This window comes from Amblyomma mixtum, chromosome 1, assembly GCF_055824585.1.
Source record: "Amblyomma mixtum isolate Tamu chromosome 1, ASM5582458v1, whole genome shotgun sequence".
Classification (NCBI taxonomy): Eukaryota; Metazoa; Arthropoda; class Arachnida; order Ixodida; family Ixodidae; genus Amblyomma; species Amblyomma mixtum.
This window is the reverse complement of record NC_143012.1, coordinates 216,122,449-216,147,421: the sequence shown is the minus strand read 5'-3', so window position 1 is coordinate 216,147,421 and position 24,973 is coordinate 216,122,449. Positions and strand designations below refer to the sequence as shown.

At 47.2% G+C, this 24,973-nt stretch overlaps 1 protein-coding gene across 2 annotated transcripts in view; it reads left to right on the top strand.

The window, feature by feature from the left end:
* The window catches only part of LOC149370809 (protein croquemort-like), a 95,053-nt gene that overhangs the window by 29,148 nt on the left and 40,932 nt on the right, over positions 1 to 24,973 (top strand). For both annotated transcript variants that reach the window (XM_089563297.1, XM_089563291.1), the window contains exons 2-3: positions 17,981 to 18,141; positions 21,190 to 21,331. In XM_089563297.1, coding sequence (XP_089419423.1) covers positions 17,981 to 18,141; positions 21,190 to 21,331 — 303 coding nt within the window. The remainder of the gene's footprint in view (positions 1 to 17,980; positions 18,142 to 21,189; positions 21,332 to 24,973) is intronic.

Sequence of the window (24,973 nt, the reverse complement as noted above, 5' to 3'; positions counted from 1 at the left end):
CAACCGCGCGGTTTACATAGCACCTTGGAATCGGCGCACTTTAACCATTCAGAGGCAAGTATCCTGGATCCAACTAGGCGGCTTGCATTGGTCTTGGAATCACTTGCTTACAACTGCCCGAAGACACCGTGACTGCCGCGACCAGCCGCAACGACCTTTCAAGCGGCCATTTTGACTGTTGACAAAAGTGATGTCATGTCACGTGATCACACTCTTGGGCGTCGTCTGCATGCCGCCCGCCACCACTAGTCACGTGACCAAACTAAACTTTGAAATTTAGTTTCTCAAAGATTCATTATATTTTGTATGCATATGAAATGTTTGTATAGATACTTCTTTAGAACAGCCATTTACTTTTAGTGCTTGCGTACTAATTAAAGCGGAAGTGACGTGAACAGTAGAGCGAGCCAATGAGCAGTGGCCTGGCTGGGCTTGCGCTGAAAAAAAAAAACACGCGACCGGGCACGGCCGATGGGGCAGCTAGGCCGGATGCTTAACTCACGTTTCCGATACTGCCGAACACTAGCTGCGTTCATATGGAGACCGTGTTCGGTTCTGACAGCGTATCCTAGCGACTTCGCGTTCTGTCTGCCTCACGATCGGCTGGATTCTGCCGTGGGCGACTCTTCTTCTCACTATCACACAGAGTCTCGGCTCCCGAGGCCAATATGGCGAAGGAGCTGGAAGGAGCAAAAAGAGTGTACGCTGTCCTCTAGCGCACAAAGGGTGGGTGTTAGAGGATAGCTTATTCCCTTTTTACTCTCATATAGGCGTATTCATGTTTAGAGTGATGCATGCGTCCTCCGTTCTCAGCCGCAGCGAGGACGAAGTGGCCACAGACGCTTTGAAGAGCGTGCTTGCTGAATGAGGGATGACGTGTAGCCATCGCCGGTGAGCTGCCTATAAAAGGTTCTCTCTGTAAAAGTTGCACGACAACGATTAACGTTGGCGAAACAAAACTATGACTTCTTCGTACATGATAAGTTAGGCATTGTTCGATTGCGACAGTTTGATGCGCGGTTTAGTTGCCTTATTACATGGCATAACCGCTGGTCTTTAAGGGTAACGGAGTGGATTCCAAGAGAAAGGTAAACATAGCAGGGGGCGGCAGAAGCTTAGGTGGGCGGATGAGATTAAGAAGTTTGCGAGGGTACGGTGGCCGCAACTGGCACAGGACAGGGTTAATTGGAGAGACATGGGAGAGGCCTTTGCCCTGCAGTGGGCGTAGTCAGGCTGATGATGATGATGATGGTATATACGTGCGTATCGTCGGTTGCCTGTGTGATATGCGGAATTCATGAGATGCGCGTGGATTTCGGCTAAGAATTCTCTTGGAAGTTGGCGGTATGTGTGTGTCGTGTCTGGCCTTTTCGTGTCTTCTTCTGTAGGCTTCGCGACCACAACCATCAAGGTCATGACAACAGACCCAGCCAGCGAGAGCTGTGAGCATCGAGGTGCTCTTGCTTGCGGACCGAACAGTCTCATCCTGGCTAAGCAGTCACATGCATACTGATGATGCGTTGAGAGAAAAAAACTGGTTTTCAGTTGCTGTACCGGGCACGATGTGCTTTGAATACGCTGCTGTCTTGCACTCGGTTGGAATGAGGGCAGTAAATGTGCACTGAAGAGGAATCTGAACTCGTATTTTTGCCACGGGTACTCGGTCTACACGTTCGCAGCATTCTTAGAAACATCGATTTATTGCCCTGTGCGGCCGATTTCCCTCATTTAAATCGGGGTAACGTCCGGCTCCCGCCTTTCTTTTTTTTTTTTTTGAATTCCCCATATGCGGTGGGAGGAGTGGCTTTCAGGCAGTAGCGTGGCGACTTTGCTTTCGCTTTTATTTTGTTTCTTTTAGGCTTCCGTGAAGAAATAGGTCTAGTCAGAGACTACATAGCTGCAAATTAGGCCCACAGAAAAAAAAAAAAAAACGCGTGGACTCTTTGCTTTCGCCAATCACTACGTATCCCTCCGCCGATGGCAGAGCGGCAAGCCGCCATACGGGACTGGGTGAAAGGTTGGTCGACTCCTCCCACCGTTTGCGGGGAATTAAAAGAAAAAAAGGAGGGAGCCCGACGTTAATCCGATTTAAATTATGGATATCGTCACACAGGGCAATAATTCTAAGTTTCCGAATCGAGTCCCAGCGGTATATATACGAGTTCAGATTCTTCTTCAGTGCACCTTTAATTCTTGCTGCGCAGAACGCGGTACTTTCTCACGTGATATCAGCTTTCGCGACGTCAAAATATCTTTGCTGAATGCTGAAATCAAGGAATGACTGCGATATAGGAGCATCGTTTATTTAAAGTTGCGGCCTGGGTGCGTGTTCTTGTCGCAAGTCTGTCGTATTTGGTTCGCGAAGAACCTTTTTTAGATAGTATCTCAGAGGTGTAGAAAAACGCCAAAGTGCCTCTAAAGACGTTCACAACGTGGAAGGTGAGAGCGGTAGAGCGTTCGGTGAGAAGGGGCACGTAACAGGTTGGCAAGTTGAGTAACAACTTGGAGGCTAACGGAGAGATTTCAAGGAAAATGGAAAGGAATGGAAAGTAAAATGATAGGGTTCACGTTAAGAGACAGGAGGAAAGCAAATCAGATCAGGGAACGAACGCGGGTTACATTCTAATCAAGAGAAAGAAGAAGAAAGAAGAAGAAAAAGAAAGAAGAAGAAGCGTAGCAGAGGGCGGCAGGTGGGCGGAAGAGATTAGGAAGTTTGCGATGATAAGATGTTTACTGCTGGCGCAGGGCAAGGCTGCATCGGCCCTCCAGCAGAGGAAGTAGTTACGATGATGACGCTAACTAAGATGGCATAACCTTTAAATCTTTCTCGTAACCTTCGCACTCGGACGCGCACGTTTAACATCGCGCTTTTCACGTACCGACGTGCGCCGGTCGACTTTCCTGAAACATAACATAGTACTTCTATAAATTAGGTTCTGTCAGCTTACAGCAGCAGGGGCATGTTCCTGCACGTTTGCGGTCTATCGACATCACTCGACGACATGTCGAACGAATGTAAGCTGCGCCGGTAACGGCCTGTTGGCAGAGTGCCGACAGCAGTAAAAAGGTGCATCCGCGCTCGTTAAGAGTTTCCTTACACGAGGATGGCGCACTATAATTCTTGGCGCTGTCCGTATAACTAACTACTCTCACGAAGCGCCCTCATCGACTGACAGTATTCCGCATTAACTTTAGTATACACGCCTCTGCGGGCCGTTATGGAAGCACTCACGCAAAGCAGCCAGTGCCACGTGCGTCCGAGGTCTTTCGCCATTTTTCCGTGTTTTCACTATACAGTCGTACCAATTGCAGCGCCACGAGCCACTCTACCTTTTTTTATTTTTTGCTTGTTTTTTTCGCTTGTGTCAATGCAGCGGGCTTGCCTGTTTGCTGACCGATGGAGGATTCAGGAAACGATTCAGGATTCAGGAAACGACCGACCTGTGTGCGTCGAGGAAAAAAAAGCGAATCGAAAGTACCGCGCTATATAGCTTTCTCTCTTCCCCTCCTTCACGCTCTTTCCTCACTATATTTTCGTCTCTGCTCATGGTGTCCATTCGTGGCGTCATTACGGCTTCGGGCTTATGACGTAGATCTTACAAGTTCGCGTTCGTATATAATTGTTCGTGCTCCGAATGCCGAGACAGCGGGGCTCATTACATCGCTCTGCTGATTACATCAAAGTTGATGGAATAAGAGCTCTCGAGAACGCGCCCTCGTTCCCATGGGCTCCGTAAGATCGCTGCGAGATTACGGGATCAATCAGAAGGATTCGGAAGTTAAGGAAAAAAAGAAAGCAATGCATAATCATGCGTGAACAGGAAAGGGTTGTAGTAGCTGCCAAACTCGACGAAACGCGACAAGTTCATCGCCGCTGGAAGCCCGTTTCTGAGAAACAACTGAGAACGGAGTGAAAATTTGTGCCATTGCAACTTCTAAAGGGCGGCACAGAGTTGCTGCGAGGCGCGACGGGGAAGCAGGTGGGGAGAGAGAGAGAGGGGGGGGGGGGGAGATTTTCCTCTACGGCCTGCCTACGGCTGCCCTGTACAAATGGCGACCTTGGGTATGGTCAGTAGAGCGGCCGTCGTATGCTTGCGCTCAGCCGAGTCGATTTGTCTGGAGATCAGTGTCGGGCGTCAGATGCCTTTTTCTGATAAGTTCGATCTTTCTATTGATACGACCGATATATACGGCCACTCTATATTCCCTTGGACGCCGCGTGTGCAGCTGTGTGCATTAATGCGTGTACCACTTTCGCCGTTGTTTGTGCCAATCCTTTCTCCTGTTCCTCTATTCTTTTCACGAGGTCTTAGTTGTTGTTGCCTCTGAAGGGTTGACAAATACCCACGGTCGGGGATTGGCCCCAGGTGCTGTCTTCTTCCTCCTCCTTCTCTTCTCCTTCCCTTTCCTTTCCTTCTACGGGGTTGCAGGTGACAGGCATATATGTTCGTCAGGCCGACCCCTATGCCCTTTCTCAGTTAACTGTTCTCTATTTCTCTAGTAATATTGCATGCAAAAAAAATCACTCAGTCAAATAACTATGACGAGTCTGCGTTGAATATATGAGTACATCTGTATACCATTGTCAAAGATGCATATGCCAGCAAGTTTGCTTCGCGGGCGGTGGAGTTTAGCTTAATTTCGTCTTATCACCGGGCACTCGAGATCTCTTCAGGGTGACGGAACCATCATGCTTACTGTACCGGAACTTAAGCGTCCCAATGGTGATGTACAGGTCTGTTCAACAGTTCTCAAATCCACGAGGTGTTCGTTTGAACTGTGTATTGGGGCACAGCATCAAAGTCCCCAGCCATGTGGAGAACGTTACTTTTTACCCTCCAAAAGTTTTCGACCTTCGGAGGCCTCGAAAGCAGACACGGCATAGCGAGCAGGGCGGCCTGTGTACTTCTGGCGAATGGTGCACGTTACTCTAGAGATACAGGTACAGGGGTACTATTTGTTACGGGTGCTGCAACCGCAGACAATCTGATAAAAGCAACGTGGCTAGGTGACAGCCACACTGTTTCGGTTTCTTTTCGGTTTCTCGGTTCGGTTTTTCGGCTTCCCTTTCTCGGTTTCTTTTTGCTACTGTTTTTTTTGTATATATATCATAGCCACAATAATTCCACTTTGTACCTTTTTCTGTATTGCACCGTACATTGTATACTTCATTAAACACTCTACTAATCTTGTAATTGTCTTTGCTTATGTCCTGATTTTGTGCCACATCCTCCCATGTCTGATGCGTTGTGTTTGCATTCTAGTTTTGTTGCCAATGCCATGATTTTTAGGGGCCGTGAACCCCGTCAAGCCCAGCTAGAGGCTTTTTGTTCACGGTCCTCAGCATCTGTAATGTTGATGTTGGAATAAAATGATGATGATGATGATGAATGCTGCATCGCTCTATGAAATATTATCCTCAGTTTCCTCGCGAGTTGTAGCGGTATATTCTACGGCGGGTTACAGCTTGTATGTCTGCCTATAAGCTTCACAGCGACAGTTGGATACGCTTTATTGCAGAAACGGTGTCAGAAAGGGACAGGTCGCTAGGCGGGCTACGAGCGGGGTTCGTCGAAGGAGACAAGAAAATCGTATAGACCACTACTGATCTAAATATACAAAACTTTTCCCGCGCCATCATTTCAAAACGCCATCAACAAAAAAAATCCACTGGGAGAACTAATTCCGTTCCGTGTTGGGAGAGCGATAGCACCAGGCACTATTGATGCCTTTACCAGAAGTGACTTCACTCCTTCCAATGGGAATGCTGCGGTCTGGTGACGTCACTTCCTTCAGCCAATGAGAATGCTCCGACCTGATGATGTCACTTCGCTTAAGCCAATGGGAATGCTCCAACCTGGTGACGTCACTTCCCTCCAGCCAATGAGAATGCTCCGACCTGATGATGTCACTTCGCTTAAGCCAATGGGAATGCTCCAACCTGGTGATGTCACTTCCCTCCAGCCAATGAGAATGCTCCGACCTGATGATGTCACTTCGCTTAAGCCAATGGGAATGCTCCAACCTGGTGACGTCACTTCCCTCCAGCCAATGAGCGGATTTTGTCAATGGTGACGCATTTTGGCCCATGAGGCTTCTAACTCTATCGCGTTAAAAGAAATCCAGCCCCTCGTCTCCTTTGCTGTCAGTTATGTACGCCTTCTTGCTTTTAAGATGAACACTGCTTGCCGAGACGAACTCCTACACATCGGGAAAATACGAATTGACAGCCTCAAAAAGCTGTGGAAACAGTGCTCGGTCGTTCGCTAAAGCAGGCACACCTTTGTGTTCTTCGCATAAATACACATGCCACGGAACATTATGGTGACTTGGCCAGCTCGGGTTCTTTCTCATGAGAGGAAAAAATGCTCAGAAAAACCGAAATAATTACTGTTGCACTTGGATATTCTAAGTGTCAGGAACTACTCTGCCTATCCTCGGAGATCGGGCAACCTCTCAGGCAGCCAGCCAGTTCAGGATACGTGCAAGATCTGCCAAGCGCGTCGTGCTCTTCTGTGCCGTTGCGCTGCGGTGTCAGGAAAGACGTTATCTGCGTGAGCCACGGTCGCGGGCAATGTCAAGTGGAAGCACACTGTGTTCCTGACCTAATTAGATATCCTTAGATATCCATAGTGCCGCGCGCTCGTAGCGTATAGGAGTATTTTGAAAGGGGGTTAATCTTGTGCAGGCGGCCCTATGACACTGTCACAAGGAGGAAATGCGGAGGAAACTGGACTTAAAACTTTCTTTCTTTACAGCCACTAGGTTCAAACTCGCGACGCCAGTTATTAAAAGGCCTCCTTGTGATCCCCGTTGACGAAGTTAATGGCGCTGTTGTCTGAACTCGGAGGTACAATCGTGAGCAAATTGAAAGGGAACAAAGTTTGAACATCTGATTATTGATTGCTCAATAGCTACGTGTGGCAAACAGTTTTTTTTATATAACTAGTTTTCCTCTTGGCGTTTAATATCTAAAAACTACTATGAAATTCTGTGTCGAAATAACCCGAAAAATTACAATTTTGTGCAAAAAGTTTGTTCCCTCTCGATAGCTTACTACTGTACGCCTTAGAAAAAGCTGACTTAATGTCATCGCAGTTTTACTGTGAAAATGGAAAACGGAGGGGTATGATACCTGAATTACATTTTTTTTCGCATTTTATGAAAGCTTTGTTTCCAGCACAGCTGGTGCCTTTGTCCTTCGATCTTGACCAGCGATCGATACTGACGAACATGAAGTTTCCCCTGTTTCCCTTCAGGCATCTGCAGCACATTATAACGTTATTTACTACCCATTAGCGTTACGGTCAAGGTTACGCTACGCACATTGCGCCACGGACATTAGTCCGCGCACCTAGCTCGGCACGCATTCGCAACACACACGAAGACACGTTTAGCGAGCCGCCATCGCCTCTGCGAGGGAGTCAATGAAAATCTTCACAAAGAGAGAGAGAGAGAGAGAGAGAGAGGGGCTGCAGCTATCATCCCTGGGGTGTCGTCCTGTGCGGTCTTATTTCCCACCGGTGTGGCAGGATCCAGTCGCCGTGGCAAACGTAGCCCCCCTTCCTCACTTCCCCCACCTTTCTTCAGATGGCGCCGCGTATGCCCGGTCATGCGCGCCGTCGCACCCGCGCGTCGGGTGCAGGCGCACTCGCGTGCCCTTACGTCACCGAGGAGTGAGTGTGCGAGCTGAGTGCGCATGCACCGGAAGCGGACCCCGCCGCCGAGGAAGGGAAAGGGAGACGCTATTACGCGCGCCAGGCGTGCTCACGCGCAGAGAGCTACCGCGGGCAGCTGTTGCTTCTCGGAGATACTCACCTCGCCTGCCTCCACCTACCGGCTCTTCACAATGCCCTCTTAAGAACTTATCAAGTGGAGGGAAGGGCATATTGAAGGAGGAAGAATGTATTTGGCGAGTTGTAATCAGTTTCTGATACGCCTGCTATCTATCTACCCTGCTGACTTCGAGGTCGCGCCAACTGCAGGAGGAAGTAGCGGTGTGTTGGACAAGGCGGGGGGTTATTAAGTGTCTGCGAGACTTCTCACGAATGTGCAAGACCCTGTGGACATTGCGTGTTGTGCCGTGGGTTACGTAATAAGATGAACTGTCGCTACTAATGCTTACAAATCGTGCATGCCACGATCATTACAGTCGAGGAAACGAAGACACGCGCCTGCTGGTGCGAGTAAAGTAATAACTTGGGGGAAACGCAAGGTCAGACCGTCTGAAGGCACGCCGCGGATCGAGTCTGCGTGTAATGGACGAATCGGCGCGTCTGTATAGCTTGATCTAAACATCACAGACAAATTGTATCTAAAGTTTATTGACTTGCCTTCCCGCCCACCGGTTGACTCATGCTGAGAAACAGCGTCGTGCGTTGACCCAGGATTTGACAGGCGTCAAAGTTGAGTGAGAGAGGCACAGCGGAAGGAAATGGACTGAATAGATAGTAAAATAGGCTGCAGCGTAAGTAATGCTTTTTTTTTTGTCACAAGCTGTTGCGCAATATTTTCGAAAGAAGAGCGAAGTGCGTGCTACCTTCTGACCAGATTTGCTAAGATCAGTTGACGTGCATTGGCGCAAGTTCGTGTTGTTTGTTGTTCTCTCACAGAGCCTTGCCAAAACACACAAGGCAGCTGCCGCCAAACGTCCTTGCGCCTGCAAGCTGCTCTCGCCAAGTGTAAACACTCGGCTGACGCCAATGCATGAAACGTGGTATCAGGAAAGGAAATGCAAGAAATGCTCGACACAGTTCTTTTGTGTATATTTTTTATACAAAACAGGAAGCGACGCATACTGCATTTTTGATTCTTGTTTTTTTTTTTTTTTTTTACTTAGCGTCAAAGCTTTCTTTGTTTCGAGTTTTGCTTTGGTCGTTACTTTTTCCTTTACTTCTAAAAACTCTCGGCATGCCGTTTGCTCCGCGTTTGCTTTCAGGTTTCGATAGGAATGGACTCGAATATAAAGCCGGTATTATTTAAATGGGATGCGGTATTTAAGCCCGCCAGTATATAAGACCGCAGCAGTGGGCTTATAGTCGTTTGAGCCTCCGCCTCTCACGCGGGAGGTGCCGGGTTCGATCCCCAGTGCCGCCGAATACCCACCGGGGATATATTACGCACATGCTTTCCCCTGCCTGGTACTCAGTTTCTTTAATGTGAAATGCTTCGTATATGGGTCTTTGGCCCCACTTTGAGTAGAAAAAAAAAAAAAAAACCTTGCGCCATTGCGCTCTTTGGCCTCAGATGCCCTTGCTCCATAAAAAATCATCATCATCATCTCAGCGAACGTGAGGCGTCAGCGAGGCGGAGAGGCCATCGGCCCTGTAAAAGGGAAGCATTACAAATGCAAGAGAGTGAAGCATCTGCCAGCAGACGCAGAGAGATAGGTGGCGTTGGTACGCTTCGCAAAAAGAAAACAATTCAGTTTACAAACAAAAAATGACAACACCGCTGTTTTGAAAACAACGTCCTCTGAGTCGATACAGGCTGAACAGGTTTCCGCGTGCGCCTGGCAGGCTCCTGCCGCAGTGGTGATGAAGTGATTCCATGTGTATGAGAGTGGCGCAGCCGATAAGGAGGGCGCTTATCAGATGGCAACATAAACACAGGTGGGCAAATGTAGTAGGGTATACGTTCCCCAGCAGAATCGGTACTGGCTGCAGATTGCTTGCCCAGGAACGCGACTGTGTGAGACGAAGAAGTGGAAGAGGACGCAGAATGTAGTAGGTTTCCTGCAGGTAATACGATACGACAGAGACCGAGTTGTGATCTGTGGATCTTGTCTACTGCAGAAGGCACAGCAGCGTCGCCTTGAAAGCGACAAACTTAGCGGGCGAAAAACATGCCAGATGGATATAGTCGACGAATGCGCGATATGCGTGGCGTCGGAACTGGCAACATTGATTTGCGTGTTTTTCTCAGCTTTCGGATGTTTTTCATTTTGAGAGAATTGAGGAGACACTAACAGGTCCCTCCAATATGAAAGGAAAAAACCTAGTTTGCACAAAAAAGACGAATTATTTGGTTATTGCTTCCCTAATGGCGAAAGTCACTTTTGGATTTTATAAGCCAAGAGGTAATGTATTCATAAAATAAGAAAGTGTGATTGCCACACATTATTATGGCGCGACCAACAGCTGATTGCCCAAACTTCTTCCGCCGCGGTCGGGATCGATCCCAGGTCGCCCGCTCGATCCTGGGCATAGCGGCCGCATTTCGCTGGAGGCGAAATACAAAAACGCTTGCGTGCTGTGCGGTTCCAGCGCGCGTTAAAGAACACCAGGTGGTCCGAATAAATCCGGAGCCCTCCACAATGGCGTCCCTCATATCCTCAGCCGCTTCGAATGATTAAAACTCCACAATCAACAATTAAATTAAATTTAGTTCCCTTTCATAGCGGAAGGACCTGTACGTATGAGTACGTTCAATGTAGTAGTCTATGTTCCAGGACCAATAAGCATGCCTTCTAACAGTCACTGCTTAGGTCACAAGCAGGGGCCTCGAAGGTATGCGCACTCCGTCGCTTTCCGTGCCTCGCTGTGGGGAGGGATTAATTTATAAACTGAGACGTTAACTTCGGTGTAGGGCGAGATGGATTCAAAGCTTCGTCAGCGAACGGCGCCGTGAATGTGTGATTTTCTGTAGGATGCTTGGTTGGTTCCATGAGATTTAGGTAAATTTCCCTTTTCAATGCGAATTGAGCGTTGCGTGTACATTGGCATTGCTTGCATATGTACGTAATTCCAGTAACACAGTGGTGAATTCGTACGCCGGTACACTCGTAGTGCGTCCGGTCTGTAGGACTCACTCCTTTCTCGTATTCATCATAAAGGACAGACTTTAAACCCACCTTGAATGGCGGGCCATTCAAGGCGACAGCGCTACATGCCAAACTGCGTGCCCGTTTGATGCCCGGACTACAACTCGTAGAAAATACTACGCTTTGTAAATCAACGCGTACTGGAAAAAAGACGGGGAGGGGCCTGAATGTCAAACGACAATGAACAGAGGGGAAGGAGAAGGAAAAGGTTTGGTTTGGTTTATGGGGTTTAGCGTCCCGAAGCGACTCAGGCTATGAGGGACGCCGTAGTGAAGGGCTCCGGAAATTTAGACCACCTGGGGTTCTCTAACGTGAACTGACATCGCACAGGACACGGGCCTCTAGAATTTCGTCTCCATAGAAATTCGACCGCCGCGGCCGGGATAAAAGAAGTCCAGTTTAATTCCTTAATTCAGCAAGTCTAAGGTCTGGTACCAGTTCAAAACTGCTTTTCACGCCTGCATAAACAAAGGCCCATGCATGATAAAAAAAAAAGCACTTAGCACTTCGGAGGATTATCGCAACTTTCCTGTCTTCTGCTCACGGACGTTCTGTTTCGCATTTTTGTTTTCTCTAATTTCAACTATGGCGGAACGACTAGCGCCCCGCAGCGTGTCTCATTGCATCATTTGCATTCGTGCAGACAGGCACCTTTCCTAATACTGGCGATACCAAATCAAGGTAAATCGGCCGCATATTTTGACATTACTTTTTGTGACGCAAGCGCTGGTCATCTCCGGGGCCAGATAGCATCGCATACGCCGCTCTCTGCGCTGCAAGGCCATGAAGAGCGTAAGCGTAGTAAGTTCCTCAGCCCTGAGAACTAATCGTGGCGGGATGATGTAGTTTCCCGACGATTTAGTCATTAACGCGATGATTTTGTCGTTGGGGCTTGCTCACAACACCTGCGTTAAACACTTCGAGTTGTTCACCAGAAACTCGGGGAAGAATATGCTTGAATATTGTAGCAACATTTTTTTTTTCTTCCCGTTCACATTCGTTACAGCGTTGGCATTTCTACCTTAAGTCGTCAAGTCACCACTCTACCTTGGATACTAGATAAGAGTCGGCCGCGCATGTTGGCATTGCTTTCTAAGATCGTTAAGGTTGATTAGGATAGAAGGGGAGATTTCTCCGTAGAGCAACTCCAAGACTGAAACTTCGGGAATTCTGAGTGTATGTGGACACCTATTTGAGTAAGCGTTACTGCGTGGCACGAATACGTAATCTCCCATCCGAATTCTCAGAACGCGTACCACGGGTATTTCATCTGCAAGTATGGCCTCCGATAGGCGCGGGCTGTGGAAGCCAAGCGAAGCTATAGGAAAGAAAGTAAAAACCTATGCTAAAAGCATTGCGGGATCCTGTACTTAACTCGGCGTGACTTCACGCGCGTGTATACTAAACGGCTGCTGGGGGAATATGAAAGTGTAGTTGGCCGATGGCGTTCGGTCACTTCTTTGCGACGCTTCCAGGGATGAATCGATTAATCGCGTGCAGCTGGGTTCATGCCGGCGGCGCGCCTGCAACTGCGCAATCCGGGGACACGCACTACGTGCGATGAACTCTGAGGACGCATTTTCAGCGAGGGAAGCCCTGCGTATAATTTCGCTTCGAGGAGCAACGCCATGGTTTTTGTCTCTCACAGCGATAGCTTTATGGGGGACTTTCTTCGGCGCTTATCTCCTCTGTTGTTGGTTTCGTCGGAGTAGTATGTCGTAGAAGAATACTATGGCGTTATCCTCGTGGCCAGGGAGAACGCTATGCAGGTGGGGACCACGTCGGCCTGGGGTGGAGTGGGTGGTGGGTGGACATGATTTATGTGGCCATCTATGGTCATGGCTTCCAGGAGATCCTTTCTTTTTTTTTTCGGGGGGGGGGGGGGGGGGGGGGGAGGGAGGGAGGGGCTGTTGGAGGAGAAGGTAGAAGTGAGAGGCGCGTAATACAAGTACTACTGCCATTGTTTCTTCGACCCGGAGGAGGACAGTGTCTTTGTATACTTTCCGTTCCCAAGGCGACAGCATGATTTTCGCACAGCTGTGCGCTAAAGATTTGGCGTTAGATTTCGTTTTTTTAACTCATTTTTCGCCGTATTAAGCATAAACTGAAAAGCGGAAGTTGTGATATATTGCAGGTCGTCCACTGTTCATTGAAATAGCTTCATAACTAAAAAGAAAGTGTTCTGTTCTCATCTCCAAGCACTGCACCATGGGCCTTGAGAAACTCCGATCACCCAAAGTGGAGGTTTTCTTCTTTTTTTCTATTCTCACCGAAATTTCGGTTTACTGGCCTGTTTGCATCGGACAGTTGCTACGGGGCACTGGAAAAGCTCTGTGCGCTGCAACGGGATGTCGGTTGCACCAACGGCGGTCGGGCGCAGTTTAATATTATTTATAAACGGGGGAGTTGGTCATACAGTCTTTGTCAAAAGTTTAGAGCCCAGGGGGTTCACTTCTAAGCTTTATATTGGGACTCCAGGAGCATTCGTGGAAGTCCTACCTAATGCAGGAGGCAGTACCAGAAACCTTCTCATGTCCAGGAAATTTAGAGTGCTAGAGATCCATTAAGAACGACACAGTGTGGATCAAAAGAAAACCCCCTGGGCTCCAAACTTTTGACAAAGGCTGTACATCCTTGAGGGCAATAACTGAAAAGGAGGAGGAACACAGCCCAAGCGCTGAGTCGCAGCTGAGGATTATTCGCCGGAAACAAGCCGAATATATAAAGGAAGCGCGGGAAGAAAGTCAGACAAGAAAACATAACGCAGGCGTTGCTACGTGGTATCAAGGAGCACGACTTCAGTTCTGAGTCAGCGCTTATCCTGTGTTCCTCCCTCTGTCATCCTCAAGAAGGCATAGTTTGGTGAGCAGTGAAGCTTAAACTGCTGTTTTCACTATGTGACCCCGACAGCGCACAGTTCGCACCGAATCATCGCTTGTAAGCGAAACATTTTTTGCACCTCGCCTGCGTTAAAGCATGTCTGAGTCGAAGCCGAGGATTTGCGCTCAGAAGCGGAACGCCTTACGAAGCTATCCAGCCATCGGTGCAGGTACAGTTCTTCTTTTTTTTCCCCACGAAGCTGCTTGAACGTGCGATGTTGAGCAATGTCCATGCAGCGGAACGCCGTTCACCCTCGCGTGACTTCCGAAGTGTACAAGGGTCGATCGTCGTCTAGGCTGCTCTTTGCATGCAAGGGCGCGGTACCGGCGTATCTGTCTGTGTACGTGCTTGCATATATTTCCTGAACGCATTTCGTCAGCAAACAAAATCGAGAGAGGTCTCGTGCCGCGCTAGCGGCTGTAGAGTATAAAGACCACTGAAACGTGATGTCGAGGGGGGTCGGCTCCCCTGGCCTATAGGCAGTATTCATTCGTGGAGCCTAACCGAAAAACAACTCCCACGTGTCCGATTTTAAGGTGAAAGCCTTTAATCCCTTATACTGTCGTGACCAAGGAATGTTAGCAAATGTGTCCGCGTTTCGGCGTCACTACTTAAAAAAAAAAAAAAAAAACTTGTGTCGAAGCTGGGAATCGAACCAGGGCTTTAAGCCTTTGAAGTGGAGACGCTACCACTCCGCCACGAAGGCTCTTCTTTTTCTTTATTGCATGGAAGAACTTCCGTAAAAAGGGAAAACTTCAATCAAACTGGTTCACGTCTCAAGTTACCGGGCTGCTTAATACGAGCCCGCCATAGCCCTAACTCAACACTGCATCCCCGTCAAAACATCAAAATTCAGGGAGGCACACACATGCATCTAGGCACGGCAGCAGGTTTGGGCATGATAAAGGCGCATCTAGTCAATGCATGGGTTTCATAAATAAAATAGAAGAAATAAAAAAATAAAAAGGAAGAACATTTAAAAAGAAAACAAAAAAATGAAAGATGAGAAAAAACACACAGTGCGCCAGGAGACGCTTTCGCCTTGCAGCACTTTAGAGAGCCAAAGTGCCCCATGAATTATTTGTTTTTCAGCGACGGCTATATAGGGGACTTTCCCTTGAGCAAACGGCGTCATCTGTTGCAACCGGAAACTCCCGCAATGTTGTCCTGGCCTGGGCCGTTCAAGGATCACATGCGTTGTATGTGATCACGTGGATTTGTTCAGGGCTGTGCTCCACCCCCCTCCTCTCTCCTACCTCTTCCCAAGTGGAGAAGGAGAGGAGACGAAGGAGGGGGGGGGGGGGGGTGCGGGTGATGCGACTATTGCTGTCGCTCCTTTGGAAGGCAAGAAGAGTAGAATAACGATCCCGAGGTGGTCGAGCATAATCGGGTGTTTTCAGATACAGCCTCCGGCGCCACCATGCTTAAATAGAAAAATAGCCAGCCTACATTGATGTGTCTGTCTGCATTTGTCAAGCGTTGGTTTTCCTCATGAACAACCTTCGTGCTTCTTAACTACCACTCTGTGCTGCTGTCAGAATTTAAAAAAGAAAAGAAGAGCCCCCCTCCCACCTTCTATGTTTGGTTAGCAAGCGTGTCAGTTTTGTGAGTTTTGGCTCCTACTGCACATTCACGCTCCTGTCAGGAAAATACAGGACCTTGGGTCGCTTCCGTGTTGCTCTGTGCGGTACACACGTGGCTGAACACACCTTCACAGAATGGTTTGCTGTCCGCGCATCTACTGAAGAATTCTTTAAGCAGCTTTTTCAAAGGTCCGTAGTCGATAATTACGTGACACATTTTTTTCGCCATCTCCGCTGTATTTGTCGTTTACGGGAACTACGGCTGTCATGGAGTATCTTGGCAACCGAGGGTTGGTTTGTTTTAGAAGGCTTAACTAGCTCCTGTGACCTAACATGAAGCGTGCTGACTTATTTCAGATAGAAGGAGACAGCGGGAGTCATAGCGTCGAAGCCATTAATCACTTTCACCAGCACTGCTCGGTGGTGTGCTTTCGCTTTTTTTTTTATGATTCTCTGAGCAGCACAGGCCTGCAGCAAACGCAGTTAGATGTCATCTCTGAAGTCGCCTTCTCTAATTTGTGCCGAGTTGTGCTAGAGGCACTGCTTTGTTTTTGGTTTCACTTCTAAAAGGGCGTAAGTCGTTACGTTACTAGCACTAAAAATAAATTCCAGAGCAAATACGGCTTAAGTGAACGAAGAGTTGTGGTAAGTCTGCCGTCTGTTTCTTCCACACGCTGCACGCGCCGTCGGCATTAACGGAGAAGACTGCATGCTGCGCCGTTAATTTAGTCGCGCCGTATACTTTTTAGGGCGTGGCAAGGACTCGGTCTACGTCAAGGGGTGCTTGCGGCGGTAGACGGTAACAACTCTGCACGTCTGCGAGCCCCTTGATCACTTTGTACGTGATCCGAAAGCGTTGTTTTGAGCTGCTTCCGTCCTCCTGAAGCACGAGGCTCTCAGTCACGCTTGGGCGGCCGCCTCTAGGAAGAGCGCCCACTACCGGCGGGGGGCCCCCGTAGCGACAAAAGGCGTCTGCCACGGGCTGTGCGGATCAGTAGAGATAAACTTTTAGCGGAAGCGTAATTGTGCTGGCTGCTTTTGATATTTTTCTTTATTTCTTTGTGTCTGTAATCATTTCTTTTTAAACTTAGCGTCTGTTTTCTCTCTCTCTCTCTGCCTCTGTCCGACGCGAGTGTTATTGCGCGGACGCCTAAAATGTGCTTACTTCCTGGTGAAGGGCGGCGGCTTTCGGAGTACTTTATGACGCATCTTGGAGGAAATGTAGCAAAGGGGAGCTCGACGCGTGTGGACGTGGCGTGCACGTGTTTGACAGCGAATCGCGCGAAGAAAGCTTTTCGACGAAGCACGTTAGCACTTCAGTCTGACCCTGACTGGCATGAGTTGGGTCCGTAGAAACATCGTCTCGTGCGCTCGTACGTTTAGTGGATAAATTTGCTTTCGTATACGTACTAACGTCGGACCGGACTATTGCAATCGTGCTTTTAATGCTCCGAAATGACCGTACGTCGAAGGCCGCTTCTACTTGTGGGAGCTGTCATAGGAACTGATGCATTCGATTGACGCTGTCTTCCTTTCCCGCTTATTGTCTTATTCTTCCGACTTTGTCTGCCTAATATGCATGCATAGCCTCTGCTCTCACTGTTCACGCCACAAACCGCGTTTCCTTTCTGGTTTAGTTCCTGGTTAGATGATATCGTAGAAACGAAAGGAACAAGATGAGGCCTGCTGAAGAACGGTCACATAAGCCTGTTGCGTGGCTAGCAATGAAAGCATTCTCAGACCTCCATTGCTCATCGTCTGCACTTTCTGACATCTTCAAGTGCGCTTGTCTCGACACCTGAGTGAGGAAAAACACACCTGCGTTTTTTTGCACTTCGCGCGTGTAATCGGGCCACAATCCGTCTTAAAGTTGCTTCTGCAGCTTTTGCCTCGACGTGGCCGTTAACTTCCGCTGAGTCATGTTTTTCACATGCAAAGGAGCTGCTGACCTCGCGATTTAGGAACACGAGTTTAGCAGCCTAAACAATGTTGCTCATACTAAATTGCTTTCCTGTTCAAAAGACGGTTAGTCGTGACCCTGAGAAAAAAAAATAAAAGAAACTTGTGCATGTCCACATAAGGAAGTTATCGTGCAGTTGTATCTCTCCGGAAATACACGTGAATAAGATTGCAATCAAATTTTGTTCTCTCGACAACGCCCACTACTCCCACGGTTGCATACATCTCGTTTTAACCTCCCTGCCTTTCCTCTTGTTTCTCCTCCTATTCTTCCCGTGACATTGTGTCCCGAGCGACAAGCCATTTTTTCTGTTTGGCTGGCATCTCTAACCTGTAATGTACTATCGGGGACAAAAGTGGTATGCTCCACGCGGCGGGAGCCGGAGCAACCGAAAACTGCGTTGCAACGCCATCTACAGGCGGCGTCTGGGATCGAGACAGCCAATGCGTGACGTTTATTATCAGCAGGCATGTCGCTTGGCTCGTTTCAATGTTTCGTGCTTTAGCTCGCCAAAATGCCGCAGTTTTCCGTTGCTTCGGCTCCCGCCGCGCGGAGTATACCACTTTTGTCCCCGATAGTACTTATCTAATTCCCAATGTTCTCAATATTCAACGGGATAACGATGTTTATGTTTATTCGTTTTAAGCATACATGCTCTTGTAAAAACTCGCCTGGCGGCGTTGTGTCTCAGTGGCCCCCCTCCCCTTAACTCGGCTCACCTCTTCCTGTGTGCAGAACCTGGTGCTAGAGTCCGGTAACGAAGTGTACTCCAACTGGCAGCGCGCCCCCGTTCCCATCTACGTCAAGTACTACTTCTTCAACATGACCAACCCGGAGGAGATCCTGGCCGGAACGGAGAAGGCGCGCCTGCAGGAGGTCGGACCCTACACCTTTCTGTGAGTGCTGCTCCCGCCTACTACTACTACTACTACTACTACTGCTACTACTACTACTACTACTACTACTACTACTACTACTACTACTACTACTACTACCATAGCTGGTCACTGTTTTGATCAGTATACCTTGGTACAGGCGCCAACGGGTTGAGGCATTGCGGAACCGCCTAGGTTAAGGAACCTTCGGCGTTCGAAAGTCTGCGCCTGAATTGACTAACAATCCAGTGTCCCAACGCTGTGCTCTGCACCCTCTAATGGGTTATTGTATCGTTTGTAAATTAGAGTGAGCTTCTGCGTATATTGCAATTGACCCATTACGCTGTCGCGTCACACCCTTATTAAGGTGGAGATTAAGTGTATCTCCAATTTTGCGCTCGTTTTGTGCACTTTCTTGAGCAAATTTTCGCCCTCGGTGCGTAGGCTACAGGGATGAAGACTTCGCCAGGCACTGCTCCGTGCACGGCTAACCCTGTTGTTGACCCAGCCCCCTACATAGTAAACAGGAATTAGCCTTTGTATGGGAGTTAAAAGGGTGCAAGCTGTCCTTTAGCGCATTGCTTTTTAGGGGAAGGCTGTCTGTTCAAGCCCTGGGGTGGATTTCCTTCACTGAAAATACGGAATATGCATGGCTGTCAACGGAAACAAACTCCCTCTTCAAAAGATGCGAAGTTCTAGCAGTTAGGAAGATTTTAACGCAGCTTTCAGTCTGGTCTATTTGCTAACCACAAGACTTCCGGTACCGCGTTTAAAAGCATCCTCTCACTGCTAGGTGCGTCAAGTCATTATGCTTTGCAGTGGAAATAAGCCTCCGTTGCTAACAGTAAGCATTCACGGGTATATTTAGTGATTGAAATCTACTCCAGGACTTGGGCAACATACGCTGGTACTAGAAGGGATTGCGCTAGAGGACATCTTACTCCCCTTTAACTCCCGTATAGGCTTATTTAGGCTTAGACTGTACAGCTCATATAGGCGGGCGGTAATGTATGAAATGGGTGAGCGGCAACATATCCTGGCATCACATGCATGCAAGCACACTTTTTAAGCGCGGCAGCAAAGCGCGTATTTATGTTCAGAAAACCAAGTCACAAGCACCTCACTCTGAATTTCATGTAGACGCCCGTACTGAGCGAAACCATTGCAAAAAAAAAAGAAGAATAGTCCGGGCGCCTCGTCTGTCACTGTTGTAGAGTAGTGCGTGTGGATGGCGTAACTCCCTTGGCTCGGCAAACTGCATGTTTCAGCCTTAGATATGTCACGGAAAGAAAAGAGGGCAAATTTATTGTCCAGGCGGTGTGTTCGCTGTATGGTACTGGACCGTATGACGGAAACCTCTTTGTCGTGTGAGCGACGTGGCATGACAGGCCTTGTAATAGGGTGCTCGACAGCTGGGACCGGGACTTCACGTTGAGTGAGCAATGCTAGGTACCTACAAAGGCCTCCATGTCTGCCTTCACATGTCCGTTACTTTAAAGGAGCCACGTGGCTGGGAGCGGAGAGTACACATGTCCTCTCGGCAATCCAGGGAGGTTCGTACGGCTAGGTACACGCGCGGCTTTATGCGAATGCCATGTAATCTTTCACATAATGACTGTGAAGTAAGAAACGTCTGTGTCTGGGGGGGGGGGGGGGGGGGGGGCAAGAGAAACCGCTGTTAAGTGTCCGTCAACCATCACAGCTTTTAGTTAAAAAGCCTCTGGACACGCTGAGCTTAAGTCATCTGGTTGTTTCTCCTAAGAAATTAGGTATGGCAAGTAGAACTTACGTTTGAGATAGTTGGTCCGTGGTGACAGTATACTTTAGGTGTGGTAGTTTCGGTACTGGGGTGTCGTCTCTCAGATCCATTAACGCAAATAAAATCCGAAAGCAAAACGCGTTATGTAATGCCCTCTAAATGGATCTCTAGGAACATGAAGTGGTAATGATGGCTATGATGGTGGCGATGAAGCACTCGTCCCATCTCTCCCTTTCTGTATGACTTCGTTGGCTCCCTTGTCGTTTACTGCTTGTTTTTGAAAGCAACATGCGACAACTTCTAAGTTGCAGCGATGGCGTTGGCAGCCCACGTCTTTATAAGTTGCTATGAAGCCAGCAGCACAACTTGCCCTCGCAGTGTTCACACCTAGTTCCGGCAAAAAATTATGCCGAACAGCTCTTTTTTGTGTGTGTTAATATGCATGCCTACATGCGTGCGTGGGGCTCGTTCCGGTCTGTAAGTATATATATAACAATGCTTCAGAACAGTTTCGCACTCGTTTGCCATCTTTCGAACCCACAATCGTACAATGAGCGGTGACAATGACCATGCAGTGACAGTAATATGGCCGCAGTGGCAAAAAGGCTGCAATTTCGAGCCACCCTCACACCCTAGGATCAGCCTAAAGAATACACACTCGGTATAACGCCCTTCAAGCATTCCCGGGGTATTTTCTGGTGACACTAACCCCCATCTTGGTTCCCTTGAAGTTTGAAGCTCTGAATGCCTCCATTAACGCGTCAAACTAATCTATATAAGAGTTTGTGCATCGTTGCTGACGTTGTGGTCAACATATGGAATCTTGTGCCTCCCAGTTTTTAGCCGTGTCACCTTAATGTACGTGGTTTTATATGACGCTGTCGCTATGCCTGTAATTTGCTCCTTTTGTCCCCTGTTGTTTCGCTTTGTAAACGGGGTGCTGGCCTTTGTAAGTCCATTACAGGCTTTTTGCTAGCATCGTGTAGCATCTCGAGTGTTGCAATTTCACTGTCGATGCTGAAATAAAGTTATTTGATTTGACTTGATCTTTAAGGGTGTAATCGTAATTTATCAGTGCTAATAGAGAGAAAGGTGTTCCTTTGTTTTGGTTTCTGAGGGCGTAAGGGTGATTTTCTAGTGATGATATCTCAAAAAAAGGTTTATCTTCTTTACGGAGCAGTCTGTGGTTATGGGTAATCCGGCAGCCGTCATTACCGCGGTTGTCGCACTTACTGCGGTTGTCGCACTACTTCCTTGCGTTCGCCATCCTCTTGGCTGACGACTTCCGTCATCCCTTTCGGCATTTGCAGGGAAACGCGAGAGAAGGTGAACATCACGTGGAACCCGAACGGCACCGTCTCTTACCGGCAGGTGAAGCGGTACTACTTCCAGCCGGACATGACCAAGGGGACGCTGGACGACGTCATCATCACCCTCAACATGCCCATGATCGTAAGCGAATCCTTTGCTGCCTTCGTCTGATGCCACTGCTGCTCCGAATGCTTCGTCAGGATTGTCGAGAGGGGTCGAACGGCGTGCGGCGGGGACAGGAAAGCACAGTCTAACCGCAGCTGTCGCTTCGTAGGTCTAATTGGCACGTGTGTCCATGTCGCTGTGCGCGCGCTCAATTTTTATCGTTGAAACCCACAAACTCAGTTAGTTTATTCCGTCGTTAGTTAACTCTGCAGGGAGATGGAGTATCTCCCTCACCTTCTGCCTCGCATAGAAGGGCTTGCGCGCTCTGCAGGATACTTCATGCGACAAGCTTTCAACGGCAGGTTGGTAGAATTTTGGTCGTCCAAGTCCATTGAGGTCTGGTGTGTCGGGGAGCACTGTTAAATAGAACAACGTAAATAATGTCAGGTAGGTGAACATGCAGCCCTCAAATATTTCATTGGTGCTATACAGGGTGAACCAGCAGCACGCTTAATGGAGGGCTGAGAGAGAAAGATATTGTACGAGGACAGTTAATGCGCATAGAATATTTCGCGGAACAGCTTAAGACGGGAAAGTTATGACCCCTGGCTGGTAATGACAATAATGACAGGTCATTTAAGGTCTTTCATCAAGGCTCTCGGACACTTTTTTCGAACAGCAGTTGGATGTGTCCCTGATCATTGATTGGTCATTGTGATAGTTGCTATGCATATAGCTCTTTTTTGTGTATGTGTGTGCGAAAAGGTGTAAGAATGTTTTCTTCCCTCCAGCTGGTAACGGCCTTTACCCGCCAACGTAATAATAATAATAATAATAATAATAATAATAATAATAATAATAATAATAATAATTTTATTGCCACAACACATGGTGATACGTACAAACTCGGGCCTGTCAAAGCCAAGGGAGGCTTGCAGGACTAGGCCCGGCAAAATCAGCGAGCGAAAATTAAAGGCAATAAAATATCAGGGTTAGTTCACAAACACTGAAATACAAATACTAAGGAAGATACATTGTATAAAAGAGATGAAAAAAAAATCACATTGGAATTAGCATCAATTAAGAATTAAAACTTCACAGATTTAAGCAATTGCTTTACGGTTGCTTTGGATGTAGCCGTCAACACCTGATCAGGAAGCGTATTGAAGATTGTAGGGACATATACACATCGTCTTGCTTTGCCATATCTGGTTGCGTATCTGGCGGCCGTGTAGCGTTGACAATTCCGCAGTGCTCTAGCAGAAACTGCTCTCGTCTTGAAAGCAGGATTCCAAAAGTGCCGAAGAATAACAGTGTGCTTATATAAAGTTTCAAAGGACGGAAGACCAAGAAAATTAAACAAGTTTACATGAGGGGGAAAGGAATGTTCACAGGCGGTACTTTTCAACATATATTTTAGAAGAGCGTCTACCCGATCATGCCACCTTTGCGAAGAGTGTGCAAAAAGTGTGATGCCATATCTAATAACACTGTATGCAAGTGCATGCATGATTGTCTTTTTTACCGATAAAGGTAGGAAAGATTTAACTGTGAACAGTAGCCATGCCGTTCTACGCAATCTGCCACAAACGTAAGCCATGTGACTATGCCATGAGAGGTCGCTATCAAAGTAAATCCCCAGATATTTTATGCAATCAGCCTTTTCAACAGGAGTACAATGGCAGTCTTTATCATTGTGGGAGTGCAAAAAAACCGATTCACTCAGTACTGTTGTCTTCAATGGGTTTCTAAAACAAACCAGTTTTGTTTTTTGTTGGTTTACCAAAAGACCATTCATGGAAAACCAGTTCATTGCGATACAGATATTTTCTTGCAGTAAAGCAACAGCACTTTTGTAGGAAATATGCTTCGTAAGTAAAACCGTATCATCGGCGTACTGAAAGACCAAGGCATTTGTCACTGCTGAGGCGAAGTCATTGATGAATAAATTGAAAAGCAATGGTGATAAGATAGATCCTTGAGGAACCCCAGCCCCCAACATCTGACGGCTGCTAACGGCTGTGGTGTAATCAAGGGCTACGACTTGTGAGCGATCTTCTAAATAACTTCTCAATAGGTCATGAAAGGGGCCCCTAAATCCAAGCAGGTATAATTTTTGCAACAAAATTTTATGATTTACAGTGTCAAATGCCTTGGCGATATCTAGAAACAAGCCACATGCAAACAGATTATGATCAAAAGTTGCATACAATTCATCTGCAAATTCTTCGAGAAGTGAAAGCGTTCCACGACCTTCGATGAAACCAAACTGATGGTCAGACAGAATAGAAAATTTTTTCACAAAAGAAGTCATGCACTCTAGAATAAATTTTTCCATAATTTGGGATAGTACTGGCAAAACGGATATTGGTCTATAATTTTCCAGGTTCTCTCTCTTGCCACCTTTGTGTATTGGTCTCACAATCGCTGTTTTTAACATCTCGGGTAATAATAATAATAATAATAATAATAATAATAATAATAATAATAATAATAATAATAATAATAATAATTTTATTGCCACAACACATGGTAATACATACAAACTCGGGCCTGTCAAAGCCAAGGGAGGCTTGCAGGACTAGGCCCGGCAAAATCGGCGAGCGAAAAGTAAAGGCAATAAAATATCAGGGTTAGTTCACAAACACTGAAATACAAATACTAAGGAAGATACATTGTATAAAAGAGATGAAAAAAAAACCCCTTGGAATAATAATAATAATAATGCCTTTATTTTCCATCAAAAGGATGAGGGCGGCAGGGAGAAAAAGCTAGGGATGTAGCTTGACGAGCTCTCGCCTCCCCAAAAATAGATAGAAGTTGTACAGGGAAAATATGCGGACAGCATAACAGCAAAGCTTAAAAAAAAGAAAGAAAAACCCAGCAGTAATACTAAAGAAATAAAGGAAGCATGAACAGAACCTAGTTTTTGACACAACTGTAACTCTTTGTAGCGCGTAAAAATCAAACGTAAAGACAAAATTAAATAAAAATTACAAATTGCAAAATTGTAATCACATAAATTTAAACACAATTACAGGAATTACAATTCAGAAGTTACAAAATCACAACCACAAAAAAAATATACAAAATTACAGTTATACAAAATTCAGAAGAATACGCATTTGGTAACGGCATAAGGGAGGATTCGTATTACAGTATGAAGGCAGTTGACACCCAAGCCAACCGCTTTTCTTTCTTTGAGCAAAAAAAGAAAAAGATAATTTCGCGTGACGCTTGTTTCGCGACTACAGATTTGACTATCTAAGTCACGTCAGGCATAGGTGAAGTTATTGTCAAACACGGTGGTCGGCCTTTGACACCGATTTCCAACGAAGCGAGATTTTCGGCTTTTGAGTTCATGCGTACTGTCCGGATGGCATATACGCTTTAGGAAAAAAACTACTCTGTAAACAAGCAGGTATTTATCTCGGGAGTTTTGTAGATACTGCGGAAACATAAGTTAGCATAAAATATAAGCACTGCCACGAGCGACATCCATACATTGGCCTTTTGGAATTTCTCATTTTCTTTCAGGTCGACACTTGAGGCTTTTTCAGTGGCTGCCGCTCTACGTTCCTTTATTTGACTTATGCTTTCTATGCTTGTGCTGTCTCGGACGTAAATCTCGTACAACCATAGCAGTAGAAAAATGGCAGTTTGGGCGAGTTGGTTGAG